Below are 20,264 nucleotides of genomic sequence, written 5' to 3'. Positions count from 1 at the left end.
GAATGGTTCACCCGTGCCGAGGTGTTGAGCAAGCACCATGGGGTGAATCTGGCGCTCGTGCTGCCAGCACGACTGACTGGCGGTGCCTTCGCGGTCTGGCTGCAGATGTCAGAGGAGAGCCGCCGCTCCGTGGACAGCGTCAGGGACGCGCTGTACGACGCCTTCGCCATGGACCCGCTGGCGGCCTACGACGCGTATGCCAGCCGCCGTCTCCAGCCGGGCGAGTCGGCCGACGTTTATCTGGCGGACCTGCGCCGTTTGGCCACGCTGCACGGTGGAGTATCGGAAAAGGCCCTCGCTTGTGCCTTCATCGCTGGACTGCCGGACACCGTCCGCAGCGCGATTCGGGCCGGCACTCGAGCAGAGGCGCTGGACCTGGCCAGCATTCTGACGAGGGCGCGGGCAGTGCTCAGCGACGAGCGCACCTCCACGGTGGCGGCGGCGACCCGTGAGCGGGCCGACGGAACGAGCCGCCGTAAACCGATGGAGCGCAGAGCCAGCCGCCCCCCGCCGCGCTGTTGGGTATGTGACCAGGTGGGTCACATCGCAAGAAGGTGCCCAAACGGTCGGGAGACCGCGTCAGCGCCAGCGCCGTCTCCCAATCAGTAGCGCGCACACTTCCGGTCGTGTGGATCAGCGTGGACGGGCGTAAGTGCCGTGCTCTAGTGGACACGGGCTGCACGGACACACTCGTTCATGCTGGAGCCTGCTCGGACTGGTCACCGCGCCCGGTCAACATGATGACCGTGAACGGCGGGACGCTGCGCTGTCTGGGCATCACTGAGATCACCGTGCAGCACCGGGAGAACCGGGCGAGCCTGACGGCCCTGGTCGTACCCGATCGGCCGCTGGGCATGGACGTGGTGCTCGGTATGTCTGGTATTGTGGCACTGGGCGGAGTGTGTGTGAAGATGCCCAATGGCGTGGAATTTGGTGCGGCAGTGGTGCCGGCAGCGGCAGCGGCGGTGGCGCCGACAGTGGTGACGGGGGCGGTGTCGGCTGTGGAAGCAGCGGCACCGGCGGTGACGGCGGTGGCGCCGGCGGTGCCGACGGTGGTGACAGGAGCGGCGCCAGCAGCGACGGCGGCGGTGGCGGTGCCGCCGCTGGTGACAGGGGCGAGGCCAGCTGCTGGGACAGCGGTGCCAACGGAGACGGCGCCGCCAGCAGCGACGGCGGCGGTGGCGGTGGCGACGCCAGCTGTGCGTACGGTGGCCCCTAAAATCGTGGGAACGGCGGCCGCGGTGCAGGGCGAGACGGCGGCGGCAGGGCCGGTGACAAATGGAGCAGTGGTGGCGGCCAATGCCAAGGCCGCGGCAGGGACGGCGCCCGTGACGGGGGCGGGTCCGGTGAGAGGGGCGGCGCCGGCCGCCAGTGTGGACCGTGGGGACCTGTCAGTGGACGCCGTGGATTTTACGGCCCGGTTTTCGGCGGACAGTGGCGAGTGGACTGTGGCCTGGAAGTGGACAGACGGAGAGGGCCCGGACCGCCTCCACAATACTGTCGCCCAGTACAAAGTGCCGGACGCGGCGCGGCCAGCCTATGACGAGGAGCTGGAACTGTGGGCTCGAGAGGGGTGGCTGCAGCCATATGACGAGCGAGTGGACGGCCCAGCGCGCGGTCTGATACCTCTGATGGCGGTTGAACAGCCCAACAAGGACAAGGTGCGGCCGGTATTGGATTATCGCGAACTCAACAGGCACGTCACCGCCCATACAGCAGACGCAGAGGTGTGCGCAGAGCAACTCCGTCGCTGGCGGCGGCACGGCTCACGATTGGCAGTGCTCGATCTGAGAAAGGCCTACATGCAGCTCCGGCTGGACAGACGGCTTTGGCCATACCACACCGTACGAGTGCGTGGTCAGCTTCACTGCCTGCAGCGCATGTCATATGGGCTGAATGTAGCTCCGAACATCATGAGATCTGTGGTGCGGACTATACTTGAGCAGAACGAGGCGGTCAGCCGGGGCGTTCTCCCGTACGTTGACGACCTTCTCGTGAATGAGGACGTCATCTCCGCGGAGCAGGTTGCAGAGCACTTCTCCCGGTACGGCCTTGTCTGCAAGCCACCGCAGCGCCCGGCTGACGGCGCTCGAATGCTGGGGCTGCAGGTGAGCTGTTCGCGCTCGGGAGAGCTGCAGTGGCGCCGGGACAACCCCGTCGGCGCACCGCCAGAGGTGATCACGCGCAGGGCGCTGTTTGCATGGTGCGGCCAGCTGGTTTCCCACCTTCCAGTGGCCGGCTGGCTGCGTCCAGCTGCGGCCTGGCTAAAGAGACGGGCTAATGCTCTCAGTCAGGGCTGGGATGACCCCATCGATGACCCGGACCTGCGCGCTCAAGTCAGCCAAGTGGCTGAAAGGGTGACCTCCAATGACCCGGCCCGTGGACCCTGGAGGCTGACGGGTGAAAAGCTGACCGTATGGACAGACGCCAGCAGTCTCGCCTCGGGCGTCGTCCTGGAGGATCCGGAAGGCGGCGTAGTGGAGGACGGGAGCTGGCTGCGGCCGGAGACTAAGGCAGCCATGCATATAAATATGGCTGAGCTGGACGCGGCGCTCAGCGGCGTCAACATGGCGATCGCGTGGGGGATCAGAGTGATCGATCTCCGCACGGACTCGGCGACCGTTCATAAGTGGGTCGGTGACGCACTGAGCGGCCGGTCGCGTCTCCGGACAAAAGCTCATGCCGAGATGTTGATTCGCCGACGGGTGGACATCATCCGTGAGCTGGTGGCTGAGCTCCAGTTGACGATCACCATCAAGCTGGTCAAGTCAGATGAAAATCCGGCGGACGAAATGACACGCGTGCCCAAGGAATGGCTTCGAGCCTGCAGGGCAGAGGAGGAGACGGCAACGGCGACAGGCGCGGTGCCGGTGGCGGCTGCAGTGGCGCCGGACGGAGAGTCCACACACCCCGACACGGCTGCAAAAATTCGAGCGGTGCACGAGAACATTGGACACCAGGGTGTCAGGCGCACGCTCTGGTATTTGCGGCGTGACGGAGAGCAGTGGGCCACTAAGCCAGCGGTGCGCGCAGTGATTCGGACGTGTGACGTGTGCCAGTCAATCGACCCGGCACCGACCCGCTGGCGACACGGGTCACTGGGCGTTCAACTGACCTGGGAGCGTCTCGCCATCGATGTCACACACTACCGTGGCGATCACTATCTGACCGTGGTCGACTGTGGTCCGTCCCGCTATGGAATATGGCGGCGATTGCGCCGGTCAGATGCGGCCGAGATCACTGCTCATCTCGAAACCGTCTTTCTGGAGCACGGGGCGCCAGCAGAACTGCTTCTGGATAACGCCACTGAGTTCCGTGGTCGCCGCATGGGAGCGTTCGCGGCGAGATGGGGCGTGACCCTTCGGTTCAGGGCGGTGCACGAGGCAGGTGGGAACGGCATCGTGGAGCGTCATCACCGGACGATTAAAGTGATGTCAGCCCGCAAAGGATGTACCATCGCGGAATCACTTCACCGCTACAACATGACGCCCCGAGATGGCTCGCAGCCTGAGAGCGCTCCCGCCGCCGGCGTGTTCCGTCGTGTCGGGCGTGACCTGCCGGTAACCGGCGCCGGCGGACACGATGACCGGCCGCCGCCGGCTCTCCCCGCAGACTCTGAGCGGGGAGCCGGCTTTAGGGAGGGCGACCTGGTGTGGGTGCGGCGCCGCGGGCCTGCGACTCGCTGTACTGACGTTTCCCGGCCTGGCACCGTCACACGCATCGTGACCGACCAGCTTATCGAAGTTGACGGTGCTCCGTGGCACGTTAGGTGCGTGCGCCACCGGCACACGGGGCAGCCGACGGCGGCCGATCCCCCGATCGAGGACGACAGTGAGCCGGCTTTGTCGCTCGGTGCGTCAGAGCATTCATCGGCAGTCGGCGACCGCGAGACTGATCCCTCTGTAGAGGTGGAGCTGCCGCGGCCGACCTCTGATGAGCCACCGGCTCAGAACAGTACTGAACCGCGACGTAGCGCGAGAGTGGGGGCTCCGCCAGAACGCTTCGGGGTAGTAGTACCGAATAATATCGGCTAACTGCTGTAATGTATTTTGTCTTTCGCGTTGATTGTGTCGCATTTTGTGTCTCAAGTGTCTGATGTAGGTGTCCTAGTGTCCTAGTGCATTGTGTCATATTGTGTGTATGCATTGAGATGTGATCTTAAAGATCAGGGGGACGTGTAGTTTATAGTTATGTGTAGCTCTGTGTGACCGGCTGAGACGCTGCGTGGCCCAGACGCGCCTGGGGGACGCCGTCTAGCCGACACTGACAAATGTGTCCAAGGGGGGTGTCCTGTTACATGTGTGGCGACGGGGGCGCCGAGTCGCGGTGGTAGCGGCGCCGGGTCGTGCGAGAGGGTTGGCAGTGTGGTTGGAACGGTCGCAGGAGAAGCACCCAATACACTCGACTACACAAGCATAGGTCAGGGTCAAGGTCAGGTCAATCAGGTAAGCATATATCACCGAAAATCAAAACTGGTATTCGCAGTATACGACTGATGTTTTTTTTTTAGTGCTTTTGGGCATAGAACAAGATGGTGACATTCATATCAGCCGTTTTCACGACGGGCTATCCGGCGAGTGCACCTACTTTGACCAAATCTGCACCTAATCTCTGTTACAGCAAATATCTTTATTTTATGAATTTATTTCAGTGTTTTAACCCTCTCCCGCACATGGGGGGGGGGTTGCCACCCCCCCCCCCAGGTAGTTGATAATATGACAAGGCAGGCATATAAGCAAATAGTGCAACCCTAGCTGATAGCTACTAAGAGACACACTGAACCTAATTTGACCAAATCTGCACCTAATCTGCACCAGATGTGCACCAAATGTGTACCAGATGGCCGTCGTGAAAATGGCTATTTCCTATCATACGAGTACATGTTGTGTCGAAAATAATCGATTTAAGAAATGCGTGCATCATGGTTGTGTAAGTAGTTCCGAGAAATTGTACAGATTCACTTCAAGCTTTTGGAAAATGCGGAACGATATTAAAAAAAAATCAAAGATAGCCATTTGATTAATCATTGCATTGGCTGTCTAATGGCGTTTACGGCATGTCTCTACGTCTGTTCTGATATCTCAAGAGTTTTCCAGCCGTTTTTTTAACTTCGCCACAATAAATTTCCATCCATTCTCTAAAGCAAAGTTTGGCGTGCCTGCGGCGCGCCGTTTTTAGCTATAGCGCGGCGAAAAAAGTGGGGGAGTTTAATGGCCCTCCACCTACCCATCCAGCAACTCGCCGGTAAGCCAGCAACGGCACACGCTCAGTACCTAATAACACATCAATTTGACATGTTCCCTGAAAATTTGAGCGAAATCTGTCGAATGTTTACATGAAAATGAAGTTTAAACGTCATTAACCCGCGCATGACTGGGGGGGGGCTCTACAGAGCCCCGCCTCCCGCTTTTCAGCAATATCTTCTAAACCATTTGACGAATCAACACGAAACTTGCGGTACCTTCAAAAGCATCAATTTGACACCTGGTGTCAAAATTTCAACTTTCTAGCTACCATACTTTGACCGGAAATGACGTCAGAGTGACGTCATGTCGGCCGATTTTCATGCAAAATACTGAATTACGGCAAACGCTCTCAAGAGCTCAGTTTTAAAGCTAGATCCATTTTCTTTGCATGAGTGGACTACGAATACACGTAGCTATCAAACTGACATCTCGAATTTTCGATATTTTGAAAATTTTGAAAAATATGTATTTACAATTACAAAAAATATATACCTATTTTTTGATTTTTTCAAAAAGTTTTGACTTTTCGCAAAAACCGGAATATATGTGATAGAACACACACTGATGAACTACATTTGCAAGTTTTAGCCCAATATCTTCAAAAATAGCCAAGTTATTCGCATTATTGTCAAAAATTTACAATTTTATGTTTTTTTAAATCCATTTTTCAGTACGTTTTTGACGTCGTACAGCAATATAAATGGCACCATCGTGTTCCTGAGCTCAAACTGCATCTGATAGGCACCTTTTTTGTTGAAAAATTTCATTTTCAAAATTTGACCTTTTCTGACCTGAAAGTGAGCTGAGCTCTGGTAAATTCAGCTGACAATGACCTCAAATGACACAGACGACACTATTTTCGAAATTATACGAGTAAAATGGACCATAAAACATGCGTCACGTAACCGATACATGATATACAGTTTTCGTGACCTAGGATGACCTGGCCTTGACCTTAAAAATTCGAAGTAAAAGTTTAGTACCCTCAGGGTATCTAAGGCATCCGTCAAAGAGTGCGTAAACCAAAATTGAGTCTGATCGGACCGGCCGTCCGGTGGTCAGAGCCTAAATTGTGAACTAGCAAAAATGTCGATAATTTTTACTTTGACCTGACCTGTGACGTCATCGGTGAACTCGAGGTCAATGAAAATAGGTTTCGTTCGACAGTTTTTCCAGGGCTACCAGACGCCGTTTGAATTTTGACGATCGGCCCAGTAGTTTCGGAGATAGGAGGGGGGCTCTGTAGAGCCCCACCCCCCAGTCACTCGCGTTATGGAAAATACCCCAGTCATGCGCGGGTTAAAGTTGAAGTTTGTGACGTCATGTCACCCCTTCCCTGAGAACAACACTGCATCTTACCTGAAATGGATGACTGCGAGCCACAGCTGCCACATGAGCTGGGCCATCCCAGCTGGATGATTGTCCTTCCCGTGCCTCACACTGATCGCCTGGCAGGGCCTTGACAGACGGACGGATGGACGGTTGATAGACGAACGGACAGACGGACGGATGGACGGACAGACGGACAGACGGACGTTGACAGGCGGACGGATGGACGGTTGACAGACGAACACTGAAGCAATTGGATGTTTATAAAATGTCAAAATGTAGAGATAGGGTAACAGAAAGGCAGAAGGAAGGAAGGAAGGACTACCAGAAAGACGGGAAGATGAGAGGTCAAACAGACGTTGACAAGACGTACGGAAGGGTGCAGTTGGGTGGAGACTTGGGGTGTAGGGTGTAGAAGGGTGCAGTAGCCCGCCCACCGGACGGTCGGGCTGCCGACTCAACAGTGACACCCTCACGGCCGAAGTGACGCTCCTGTGGACGGCCGGTCGTCTTTGTTGACGGTCGTTGCAGTGCCGTCGGCCCGGTGCCCGTGAGCTCGGTACGAGACCCCCACCGACCAGCCGCGGCCACCGATTGACGCGGAGCTGGACCCCCGCCGCCGCACGGATCGGCTAGATTGTGTGCTTTGTGCAAACTCGGGTCAGAAGCTATTGTGTTTACACACAGCAGCTAGCCCAGTGATGGTGCCCGGCGTCCCATGTGTGTGGTTATGTATGGTTCGGCGCGCGTGCGGTGTCGGCAATGGAAGAATGGATAGCTGTATCGTAATTGGGGACCACTGAAAGCCTTTCATTACCTGTCTGAAATTACTGTTTATTGTGCGACTGTGAAGATCGTTATTTTTTTCTTGTCGTGGCCACTGGCCTTGCAAATTGCAAACGTTAATAAGTCTTTTGTTAGCATGTTAATTAACCCTCGCCCTGGCAGGGGGGTCGATGCGACCCCCCCCCCCTAAGGTTTTTCGAAGATAGCGTAATAACGGCGGCGCGCAGCGCCGCCAAATTTGGCACAGCTTATGGGGCAACCTTTTTACATATGACCTGAAAATTTCAGGTCCAGGTGACCTTGGGTCAGGTCACCAGGTCAGAAAAACCGGTACAAGGTCATGGTCAAATTTCAATTTTCTTTTTGCACCTGTCCAACTCACAGTTTTGGACTGATTTCCTTCAAACTTTCAGGATGTGCGAAGTTCACCGAGTTGTATAACATATAGTTTGGGTTTTTTGAGGTCACTGACCTGACGTCAGTTAGAGGTCATTACGTCGTAATGTTAAGCATATGGGAAAATACTAAATTCGGAAAATACTGGAGATATCCGCTTCGTTCTATCACTTTTGTGCTTTGAAACCACAGTACTTAACAGCAGGTCACTTGGTGCTTGTTTGGTGTACTTATCCATGGGTCAGGTCAAATGAGGTCAACTGAGGTCAAATGACGTTTTTGCCAATAACTTGGCACATAATGACGCTAGAGCTTAAAACTTGGTATCGTTGTGTTCCTGGTGATCAACCGAATCGAATGATATGCGATATGATGCAATGTGGTTAACTTGAACTTAATTTATTAATTTAAGTTTACTTAAAATTTAAGAAAAACTTTAAGTACACTTAAGCAAGCTAAAAAGTATATCATTCGACGCGCCTTGACATGCTGAGTTCACTGGTGCTTTTCTTTTTGCTCTATCTTAATTAGATCAAAAGTTATAAGCGAAACACTTTTGATCTGTTTTTAAAGAAATTTTTACATTAAAACCCCCAAAACCCCCCTAAATATTGACCTAGAGCAACCAAATTTGCACAGGGGTGAGAACTCCAGTGGGCCCACCTACCTACCAAATTTGGTGTTTCTAGGTGCCATAGGAGCCAATCGCGAGGGGGGTCGCATCGACCCCCCCCCCCCTGCCAGGCCGTGTTATGAAAAATGCCCTGCCAGGGCGAGGGTTAATGCTTTTATTTTTTGTTGTTGAAGTCGGGCGACTTGTTTCCCGCACCGTGACGATAGTCTGAGCATAACACATAACACGACACATGGGGGAGGGTCGTCGCCGCCTCCTCTTTCTGTGCGTAGAGAAATCAAATTGGTCAGCCGCAAGGGATCAACCACAGATTTTGCACCTCGCATCTTTTTTAGAACGACTCTTACACTTCCTCCGATCGCTCGTATAGCGATTTGTTGCTCTTCAATCAACTAGTCGATGTTGATGAAAAGTACGGATGAATAGTGCTGGTTAAATGAATAAATAAAAAAGCATTTCCCACTAGCATTGCTATATGATGTCCTTCCAATGTTTTGTATGCTGCATGGAAACGAGAAATAAGTAAAGCAAGAATGTAATGATGCATTCTTAGTAGGCTACCATTTGAAATATTTCGGACACTTATAATAATGCAATATATCACAACCGTCACATTCACATCATGTCTAAAGTCTAAACCATCGATCACCCACCAAGTTCTTGCTCGACAGCGCCGTCACAAGCCCACTGTGTCGATGGCATTCGAGGTCTCACGACTCACGGCGTGGTGTCCCTGTCATAGACGGCAGAAAGACGAGGCTGCCGCACACGAATTTTGCCCCAGTGGGGACACATTCGCGGCGCTGACACGCTCAGTCGAGGGGGAGCAGCTGCGGGCGAGAGAGATCGGTCGGCGTTCGGCCCGGCCCGGCCCGGCTGACGGCCGATGACGGGGTGACATGAGACGGATGACGGATGACGGTTACGATGATGTGACGGACGCGACGGCTGCTTACGAGCGCAGCGCGCGCACGTACGCCATCATGGCATCGTAGCTGACCTCGCAGGTGTGGAAGACGGCCTGGCAGGCTTCGGCGCCCTGGGCGCTGCCCAGGTAGGCGGCGTAGAAGTAGGCCTGACGCGGCGTGCTGACCTGCTCTTCGGTGAGCGCGGCCGGCGCCTTTCCGAACAGCTGCACGATCAGCTCGTCCTCGGCGGTGAGCTGCTGCTCGGGCCGCGCCTCCACCAGGCAGACCAGCTTGAGCGCGCAGCCGTACACGTCGGCGGCGGCCACCATGTCGAGCACCATGTCGGTCTGCTGCTGCGCGGCCACCGAGCGCTTGCCGCGCCGGCTGAGCGCCAGGCCGCCGACCAGCGCGGCGCCCAGCGCCAGACCAGCGACGCCGGCCAGCGCGATGCCGGCGCTGGCGGCGCCGACGCCGACCGTGCCGGCGGTGCCGATGATGAAGGTGGCGTCCACGGTGAGCAGCACGGCCGTCAGGGCCACGACGACGCGAGAAAAGTGCATCTTGACTGCGGAATGAGAACAGGACTAAATAGATTGTGTTCAATTTTGCAACCGCCATCCCCTCATGACTAAGCAAAGGGGATCGTTTTATTCTGCACTGTCACCATGTCATTGTTGTGTGCCTCGTTGTATGTTAGTCATATAATATTCTTGTTTCGACTTCTTACTATTGGACTACCGCTTAGATGACCTAAATAAAACCTAGAAGGACTGGTACTCTTTCTAAAAACTGTTAAATAGTTGATATAATACGTAACAAGTGATTAAATAAATGAGACCTATGTTACAGTCGCGCTATCTCGACAAGCCAGCTAGATCCTGCAATTAAAACTCACCGAGGTTTTGGAAGTTAAAATACCCAAGGAAGCAACCAACTGAACTTGAATCAGCCTCAGCACAGGACTTATATATTCGGCCATGGCTCGTGGGTCTCCTCTATTTGACCGGGCCCTCGATTGGCCGTTCGAGCGAAGGTCCCTGATTCCGTGTGCCGTCCTCGAGACCTTGTCACCACGTGCTGGTCGTGTTTGAGTGCACCTGCGCCAGGAAGTAGCCGTATTATTGCATCATCCAGCATTCAGAGATATTTACATGCCATTGGGTGCCAACTGCCAACTGCCAGTTCACCGTGACTGTATAGTGTATTTTGAGAGCGAGGGCACACGGTAAGACATTTCCGTGGATATAATGCTAAGATGAACATCAAAAGCTATTGTGTCACAAACAGGGTGATTTATGTGTAAAGGGTAACTTTGTCTAGAACTATATCATACGGTAGTTGCCTGCGCTAGTGGTCTACGACATTGTGTTGATGCTTAGACATTATTATTTAGCCTGACCTTATCCTTTTTTAGTCGTAACAGTATTGTTCTAATGGTCCAATCAGTGCTCAACAGAAATGGCACCTGTAATTTTTAATCCTACACCGGTGCATTTTCATAGGGCCATTTCAATAGTGTAAAGGGCTTAGATGGCGGGTTCTTGTTCCCTCCCTCTGGAAAGTTTAGCACCTCGCGCCGGATTGCCGGGTGCCCGCACAGGGAATATACGGCCACGCCAGCCACTGCTATACTCGTATGTTTGCAGCACAACGCAAAGTATATCAATAGTGGCTACTGTATGTCACAAAGAGTGAATTAGTGACAATACCTGTACAGTTGTACACGGAGGACATTTAGCATTGTGGCATGTTCCTCGGGATGAATTAATCATTTTCATTATGGCCTGGTGGCACTGTGCACGGCCAGTGCGGTACAATGCTGCAATAAATCCGGCAAATAGCAAATGGTTCTAAATACAAGCTATTCCGCAGAGAAACGTGGAATAATATCACAGTCCTGTAGGCCATCATACTGCGCTTAAAAGCACACTGTTTCAGCTGATTAATGTCACCACTAAGGCCATAAAAGCTTGTTCAGAAGTGCTTGCCTGTCCTTGCTGTAGTGATCATTAGTTATTGGCCCATGTGGTGAATAAACCATGGTGCCCACTGCCCAACCATAATCGGAAAACAAGTGATAAAGTGAATCGAAAGCCTAATGGGGCCTAAGAACGTCCTGGCCACGGCGAGGTTTAATGACAAGCTGCTAAATGATATTTTAGTGGACTTAATGACTTGAAGTGGCACGTAAAATGGCATTCAAGTGCCAATGCAAGATCTCATCTTGAACTGCGGCAGTGGTCTCCCAAAAATGCCGACTAGGATGACATAGGTAATTCATTGACGATAGGTCTGAATCACCGGCTAAAAGGCTTCATTCGTTTTCGTCACAGCTCGCTGGTTGCTGGTCACCGTCAGCCAGTCAGGCTGTTTCAGACCTACCAACTGACCATCCGCAGTCTACCGACACACACACTGAGCGTACTGCATGTAGAGCGATATCATGGTGGTTGGAATGGAGCTAGAGAGGCTCGGCGGCGCGGCGGACTTTACGCCTGACATGACTGGCTTGACGGCCGACCTTACCCTGGCTGGATCGTGACCCGCCTTATTTTGCGTCTGGACGTGTCACAGGAAGGCGCCCCTGTGTGTTCTGACGTGGTCGGCACACAGGACGACACACAGGCTCGCTGGGGACGCAGACGAACACCATTTCCGTGGGTACACTCCACACCGGGACCGGGGGAAGGGCGGTCGCCTTGCGTCAGTACCTGGCCTACATACAATGGGCGCCGGCCGGGAGACGGTGCCCGGGGCGACGATCTCTGGCTGCTTCAACGAGCGCCGGTCGGAGCTGCAGCATATAAACGGTGAAGGCACGGGGAGGGCGAGACTACTACTCTCTCGACTCGACTCAGCGGCACAGTTACTGTCCGACCCAGGTGAGGAAGGGAATGGAAGTGGTGGGATGGTGTAAGGTCATGTCAACCACTGTGTCGAGTCTCCTGAATAGTCACTACCCAGATCAAGCAGCCCTCCGAAATTGCTATTAGTTATTGTTCAATGAGCTGTACTAATTTGGATTATTCCAATGCAGTAATCATACAAAAGATCTCTGAAACACAATTTCACTTCTAAGAGCCCCTTTCAATCAGAATTTGCATTTGTTATTACATGCGCAACTAAGTGGAGACAAAAATTATTTTGGTTCACATGACGTCGAGAAATGTTAGTTTACTCAAAGTAAGAAGTGTCATGTTCACCAAAATCCACCGGTTTACAAAATCCATCGAAAAGCAATCCATTTGCATTACTTTTCTATATGGTTGGCTATAAAACTCTTGCATTTTACGTCTTTTTTATCTAGGAAAAGAACATTTCTTCTTATAGGCGTGTACTAACTATTCTCATCTCAAAATCGCCTCTTTAGCATAGTTCCGTATTACAGTCCCTGTTTTATTTTGTGATTTTTATTGTTTGTCGATGTGAACGTAGTATACCTATAGCTCATACTAGCTGCACTGAGGGATCTTGTTTTCCTCGTTGGCGGGGGGGGGGGAGCTCCTTAACAAATATATGTAATAGCTCCAGAACGCTTAGAGATGTAAGCAACGCGAAACTTTCGGCGCCTTTTTCCCCATCAGCTTGGCATGTTTCGAAGTAAGACAAATTTGATCTAGCTCTTTCAATGTTGTCACAGGGCTCATTTTTCTAGAATCCTGCAAAGCTAAATTTGACGCCACAGTCATAAACTTGAAACAGCTTTTTTAGATAGTTAAGCCAAAATACGAGAATGCCTGTGTAGCATATGAGCTTAAAAAAAAAATCGACAAATAATTTTTGTGACCTTAGGTCAGGTCCCCAGGTCAGGTCACCAGGGCAGGTCAAGGTTCTGTCATTGGTCCCGGTAGAATGCCAGCGCTCCTTCTTCCGACGCTGTTCAGCTCGACGTCCGCTAACGCCTTCTCTCTCTCTCTCTCTCACTCTCTCTCTCTCTCTCTCTCTCTCTCTCTCTCTCTCTCTCTCTCTCTCTCTTTCTCTCTCTCTCTCTCGCTCTCTCTCTCTCTCTTTCTCTCTCTTCCTCTCTCTCTCTTTCCCTCTCTCTCCTCCAGCTATGAACTGCCGCGCTCTCGTTCTGCTCACGGTGGCCGTGCTGGCCAGCTACTCCGAGGCCGTGATCGTGCTCACCACGGCAGCCGCGGCGGGCACGGTGGGTGTAGGCGCCGCCACGGCCGCCGTAGCTCTAGCCGGTATCGGCGGCTTGGCCCTGGGCGCCGGCCTGGGCGGACTGGTAGCAGCCGGCGGCCGCCGCCGTCACAAGCGCTCAGTTGAGGAAGTCGCCAAGGAGGACACCGTCTTCAACCTGGTGGCGGCCTCAGACAGCTACGGCTGCGCCCTGAAGCTGGTCTGCCTGCTGGAGGCCAAGCCGGACGACCAGCTGGGCGAAGACGACAAGTTCATCCTGAACATCTTTGGGTGAGTGGGGAGGGAGGGAGGGGGATATACAGGGCGAGTAACGGGGAGAGTGTCTGTCAGAGATCGACATCGCTGAGGAGGGAGTGTACTGTTATCAGACAAGGAGTAGGGGAGGGCAGCCGTCTGCGGGGGTGGAGGGAGGGCTGTCTGGTAGAGAGAGCGGGAAGTCTGCTCAGCAACGAGATCAAGGCCGACTATATTCTGTCTCAGTTGCATGAATTTGCATATCTGATTTTATGGGGGAGGTATTGTGCGAAGGACTAGTGTATCGTTTTGTACGTGAGCAGAAAAGAAGCATAAAGTTGTGCAACGGCGAGCTCTCTGCGTGTTGTAATGTTAATGATGCCACAGTTTTATTATTATTGGCTCATGATCCGTGCGTGACTTTCTAATCCTTATCTAGCATGGTCCGTTGCACTTCCTGGTGGGGCGTGGGCACTTACGGCCTTCAATTAAATCACACTTTCCCTTCCTTTATCGTAGATCCTGATCAAATGTATTGTGTCGCTCAGTATCGCATATGCTCAGTCCTGTTCTCCTATGACCAGACAACTCTTATGCTGGCCTAGATTGAAGTTGATCAGTAACCGTTCCAATCACGACATTTCCTGGACGTCTTTACTCCGGTCTCCGACTGTTCTATCTTATCCTTGTATTCTATCTTATATCCTTATTATATCTTATCCTTATCGTACTGACCTGGGTGACTCGATCTTTTTTCTATTTGACGCCTGTAACCCTACCGGGAGTGGGAAACCGAAGATTCTGCGCTAACCTGACCTGTCTAGGTCCAATTCAAAAGTAGGGAGCCGAAAGGCTCAGACTTTCCCTTTCCCTAGTCTGGCCTGCCCTGACCTTGCCCTGACCTGGCCTGGTCTGACTTGACCGGTTTGTGACCCTTAGACAGCCGAGAGTCGGACCTGACCTGACCTGATCTGACCTGACCCGACCTGTCTGTGACCCTTCCTACAGCCGAGAGCTGGACATGACCTACCTGCCTGTGACCTGACCTGACCTGACCCGACTTGCCTGTGACCTCCTACAGCCGGGAGCCGGACGTGACCTGACCTGACTTGACCTGACCTGACCTGACCTACTTGTGACCTCCTACAGCCGGGAGTCGGACCTGACCTGACCTGACCTGCCTGTGACCCTCCTACAGCCGAGAGCTGGACATAACCTGCCTGTTACCTGACCTGACTTGACCTGACCTGTCTGTGACCTCCCACAGCCGGGAGCCGGACCTGACCTGACCTGACCTGACCTGTCTGTGACTTCCCACAGCCGAGAGCCTGACCTACATACATACATACATACACATTTATTTTCAACATTACAAATGAGCAAAACATACACAAAAATATTATAAGATTGGTGCAAAAGAATAAAAATTCTTAAATTAAAGCACCTCTCTTAATCAATCAGTATAAAATAAACATGAGTATTACATAAAAAACACAACATAATATGAAAACAAGTCTGTTTGACCACCGCCAAGCCGCGCCACACCCACCGCTCGCTGGTTGAAATTAAAGTTGCTACCCCCAGGCGACACGACGAACCGTCCGGCCCGCCGTCCGCCGCTGGATGCTATTGGTTCTAGAATCTTTTAGTTTTGATAATATAATTTTGGAATAATTTCGCTACTTTGATCTGATCGTTTTTGTTGAGGCCTCTACCATACAGCAATAAGTTAAGTTTAGATACGCTGTTACAGTTGTTAAATATGGGTATAATTATTGAAACTTGTCCGAAAAGTTCAGAGCGTAGCACTTGGAAACGGGGACAATTTAGAACGAAATGTGCTACAGTCTCTTTTGGGCTCCCACACTCACAGCAGGGAGAAGAAGATTTTTGGATTTGGTAGAGATGAGCTTTTAGGACAGTTGCGTTCAACCTAAGTCTTGCATGCTGAATGTTTCCAAACTTTGATCCAGTATTATTATATGGTGGGACGGTCCCTACACAAAGTCTGGTCTCTATCGCTCGTTGGAAGGATTTGAGGCTGGGATCGGTTCTGATGGATTCTGGTAAAATGTTCCAATCTCTGGTCGTCTTAGGAATAAAAGATTGTTTAAAAAGTGATGTTCTGTTGTTTGGGAGTGTGAGATTGGTGGCATTGCGAAGAGCACGACCCGTGTTGTCTTGTCTGGTTTGTGGTAGTATGTCCCTTATGTATTGCGGCAAGTCAGCGAAATGATTTATCAGCTTGTTGTAAAATATCAGTCGGTGTTTTTTTCGTCGTGTTTCTAAGGTGTCCCAGCCTAGGTCTAAAAGGAGCTTGTTATGAGATGTGTTAAATAACGCACCCGTCACTAGACGTGCTGCCCTTGCGTGTAGTCGTTCTAGTCGTAGTTTGTCTTTGGTCGTTATTAGTCCGTCGTATACAATGTCACTGTAGTCAAATATTGGAAGTATATAGGTGCTGTATATCTGGTTTAGGATGTCACGTGGTAAATATTTAGCGATTGGATATAGGGGACTTAGCGCAGTATTAACCTTTTTAATTATGATATTGATGTGGTTGTGAAATCTCAGATCCGTCGATAGTGTAAGACCGAGGTGAGTGTGACTACTTGACAGAGGTATGCAACTGTCATCGAATGACAACGATGGTGAGTGAGAAGACGTCACGTGACTAAAAATTACCTGTTTGGTTTTAGCCGCACTAAAACTGATGAGCCAATCTGTACCAAAGTTAGAAATTATATTAAGGTCAGTTTGTAAGGATTTAAAAACTTCGTCTCGGTTTGAGTCGGCTACGGGTCGCTGCCCGGGAAGCGCAATGAGCTGTGAGGGGTTTCGTGAGTATGATGCGTATAGTGATGTGTCATCTGCGTAAAATAGAGATTCGTTATGAGTGATGTCAGCGAGGTCATTAAGGTAAATGAGGGCAAGTAATGGACCCAGGACGCTACCTTGCGGGCATCCGGTATTAATAAGACGGGGCTGAGAAAAATTGTCATTAACACACACTCGGATACTTCGGTCAGCTAAATAAGACTTAAGCCATGCATGAAGTGTACCTGTAATTCCGAATAGTGTCTTGCATTTATATAAAAGACCTGCGTGCCAAATTTTGTCAAAATATTTACTTATATCTAAAAATATTGTTGTAAAATCGTTGCCAGTATCGAGTGCGCTGTACAGTTTGTGTGTGAGGTAAACAAGTTGAAGGTGAGTACTATGATGTGGCCTGTAGCCGCTTTGTTTGTCGGTAAGAAGATTATTTTCGGTTATGTGACTGTAAATGCGGTTAAAAATGATTTTTTCAAAGATTTTAGAAATGCAGGGTAAAAGACTGATGGGTCGATAGTTTGATGGATCTGATGCTGAGCCTTTTCTCTTAAAAATAGCGTGAACCTTTGCTTCTTTCCAAATTGACGGAAAATGACCTTGATTTATCGATTGATTAAAAAGTTTAGTTAGTGGTGTCACTATTAAAAGTGCTACTAGTTTTAAAATTTTTGGTGGGAGATTATCGGGACCACATGATTTGTTTACGTCAAGTGAGTTTAAAAGATTAAGTACTTCTCTCTCCGTAATAGTTATTGTATTTAAGATCGGAACCGGGGATTCTGGCGTTAAAACTGGTATTTGTTTGTCACTGGTCTCTAATATTGACTGATTAGCAAAGTAATTACAAAGTAAATTGGCTTTATCGTTATCATCAGTTGTTGTCTCACCGTCTGGTTTGATGAGTGGTGGTAATACGTGCGTTTTGGATCTTCCGGTCATTTGCCTTAAAATATTATGGTATTTGTGCGGATTGTTTTTCGTAGATAAAAGTTGCTGTACTTGATTTATCCTATACGCTTCTTTTAATTTTTTATTTAGTTCAGTAGCTACGTTTCTCTGCCGTCTCCATCTAGCCCAGCACTCGTCTGTCTGTAGTTTGAGCGCCTTTCTGAATAGTCTGTCTCGTTTTCGGGCTTCCCGTTTTAGTTCATTATTGTACCATGGCTTGCTATTTGGTCTAGTGCGTATTATTCTAGTCGGTATTGCTTTGTCTGCTGCGCTCAAAATTGCATGTGTAAAATCCACGGTGGCCTTGTCAGTGTTTTGATTAATAATATTATCCCAGTCAGTTTGTAAAAGTTCGTTTGTGAGCATATCTGCGTCGAGTAGGTGGAAATCTCGTACCGTCTTTGTAGTGCTCTCTGTAATTGGTTTTGTTATTTTCACTGTTACGTATACCGGAAAATGGTCAATCTGGGAGAATGGGGAAGCCACACCATGGTCGACCACCTGGTCTCTGTCAGATATAAAAATTAAATCTCTTAAATTTGCAGTGCTAGCGTTTGGCCTAGTTGGCTGGTCTATTAATTGAAAAAGATTCAGAGAGGACGCCATGCCTTCTAGCTGTCTTTCGAATGAAGTGATTTCGCTGTGATTTTGATGGCTTTTGTGTAGATAATTGTTACCGGCGTTAAAATCTCCTGCAATTAGAATCATGGTCGGATTGAGGGATTGAGCGAGTGCCACACTTTCGCCTAATGTCTCTAGAAATTCGTGCAACTTGTCTTGAGACATTTTTGGTGGGATGTAGACACAACATACTATTATTGTTTGTTTCTTTATTTTTATGAGCGTCCAGATCCACTCTGTGCTTCCAATTTCGAGTTCTGGTAAGCGTTTTGCTGCAAGTGAAGTCTTAAAATAAACAGCTACACCACCCCCGTGTCTAGAGCGATTTTTCAGATACGGTTCGTGATAATTATCGAGTTTATAAAGGCTAGGGTGTATCGTATTGTCTAACTTTGTTTCTGTCAACATGAGAATGTCGGTCCCAGAAGAGTCAGCAAAGTCAGATAGTTCGTCTAGTCGGTGTGGTGAGGTGATGCTATTGATGTTCACGTGGGATACTTTAATGCTCATGTTATCGCTACTGAAAGGACCAGGGTTCGACTCTATTCCAGATTTTAAGAGTAATGCGGGGGTGTCGTGATATATGTTCAGGATCCACCATGGGATATGAGGAGAGAGGGAAGTAGTAGGATGTGGGTGGTTATGAGAGCGATAGTTACCAGAGTCCGTGCAGGAGCCAGCAGAGAAGTAAAGTACCAAAGAAGATGGTGCCAAACAGGTGACCGGGTTGTAGGCTGGCGGAGTGGGGAGCCCAAGTTGTTGGTTAGCGTCAGGAGAGGTTGATGGTGCCCTCCAGCTGGCGGAGACGGGACGGGCGGCCGGCGGCGCACCTGGAGGCAGCGGGTAGCATGGAGTCAGTGAAAGCGGCGTTGGGTTAGGCACTGCATGCACGGTGACCGGAGCACAAACATTATTGTTTACGTTACAATACAGGCTAGGATAACTTATCTATACATAATATGATCGGTAGAATAAATAAAGTTAATTGACCTGACCTGACCTGACCTGACCTGACCTGTCTGTGACCTCTCACAGCCGGGAGCCGGACCTGACCTGACCTGACCTGACCTGTCTGTGACTTCCCACAGCCGAGAGCCTGACCTGACCTGACCTGACCTGTCTGTGACCTCCCACAGCCGGGAACCGGACCTGACCTGACCTGACCTGACCTGACCTGACCTGCCTGTGACCTCCCACAGCCGGGAGCCGGACCTGACCTGACCTGAACTGACCTGACCTGACCTGACCTGATCTGACCTGTCTGTGACCTCCTACAGCCGGGAGCCGGAGGCACCGGCCGTGGACGCCCTCCAGTCGGCGCGCGGAGCCTACGACTATGCCGCCTTCATGGGCCACAAGTTCGGCGCCGACTCCTGCGAGAAGCTGTTCCACACGTGCTCCTTCCAGTATGACGCTATGATTGAGTACGTGGCGCGCCTGCGCGCCTAGACAACTAGCACTACAAGCGTACCACGATACTCGTAAAGCAGTAGCTCATGTGACATAAGTGTTCATTGTTCCGCGTCACTGGATTCGGATTCGTTGACCTCTACTGTTCGGTGTGTGCGAAGTACCAAACAGGTCCATAGAAACGTAGTGTACACTCAACACGCCGCACTTAAAAGGTACAAATTGTAATATTTATGATTGATAATTTATTTGTGAATAAAATAGAGAACTTATATGGACGTCTTCATGATGCATGAGCGCTGTGTGCAAATAATGCGTTTTATTGGAGTTAATAAGCGCCTGCATGTGTTTGGTATGTAGACTGTGGGTTATTGCAGATGTCAGTGGCTAAGGTAGGCGACGTTGCCATGGTAGCCGTTGTCAGGTAAAAAATGTGCTTCGAAGGTGTTGTGTTGCCTCTTCACTGTGGCCTCGTGAGAGGCGGGCGGCCGAAAACAATCACCGGAACTGCCGGACATGTATTCTGGCCGCCGCACAACAAGATGCCAAAAACCCACGTGACCAACGCCTACGCCGCCATTACCGGAAGTCCACCCCGGACTTAGTAGTGGGCCGATGCCGGTGACTAAACACGAGACGAGAGGGCGGTGAGCGTTCTTACAATCGTAGTGCCTATCAAATAAGAAACTAAGCACGACTACAACGCGTGGGCATGAAACGTCTACATTTTACAAATCACCTTGGCGCCGGTTCGGAATTTGCAATCAGCTG

The 20,264-nt window shown here is 51.0% G+C and overlaps 2 protein-coding genes across 2 annotated transcripts; one reads left to right on the top strand and one right to left on the bottom strand.

Annotated features, from left to right (window-relative positions):
- Window positions 1–8,910: 8,910 nt before the first annotated feature.
- LOC122377378 lies at window positions 8,911–9,877 on the bottom strand. The gene has a single exon (XM_043357333.1). It carries the CDS (start codon window positions 9,857–9,859, stop codon window positions 9,344–9,346), a length of 516 nt encoding a protein of 171 aa, XP_043213268.1. The 5' UTR covers window positions 9,860–9,877; the 3' UTR covers window positions 8,911–9,343.
- Window positions 9,878–11,350: 1,473 nt separating this feature from the next.
- On the top strand, window positions 11,351–19,761 carry LOC122377377. Its single transcript, XM_043357332.1, has 3 exons — window positions 11,351–12,181; window positions 13,352–13,715; window positions 19,361–19,761. Exons 1-3 carry the CDS (start codon window positions 12,025–12,027, stop codon window positions 19,530–19,532), a joined length of 693 nt encoding a protein of 230 aa, XP_043213267.1. The 5' UTR covers window positions 11,351–12,024; the 3' UTR covers window positions 19,533–19,761.
- The last annotated feature ends 503 nt before the right edge of the window (window positions 19,762–20,264 follow it).

Source organism: Amphibalanus amphitrite, unplaced genomic scaffold (assembly GCF_019059575.1).
Source record: "Amphibalanus amphitrite isolate SeventyFive unplaced genomic scaffold, NRLGWU_Aamphi_draft 000043F_arrow, whole genome shotgun sequence".
NCBI classification, from domain to species: Eukaryota; Metazoa; Arthropoda; class Thecostraca; order Balanomorpha; family Balanidae; genus Amphibalanus; species Amphibalanus amphitrite.
The sequence above is the reverse complement of the archived record's forward strand: the minus strand, read 5'-3'. Positions and strand labels throughout refer to the sequence as shown.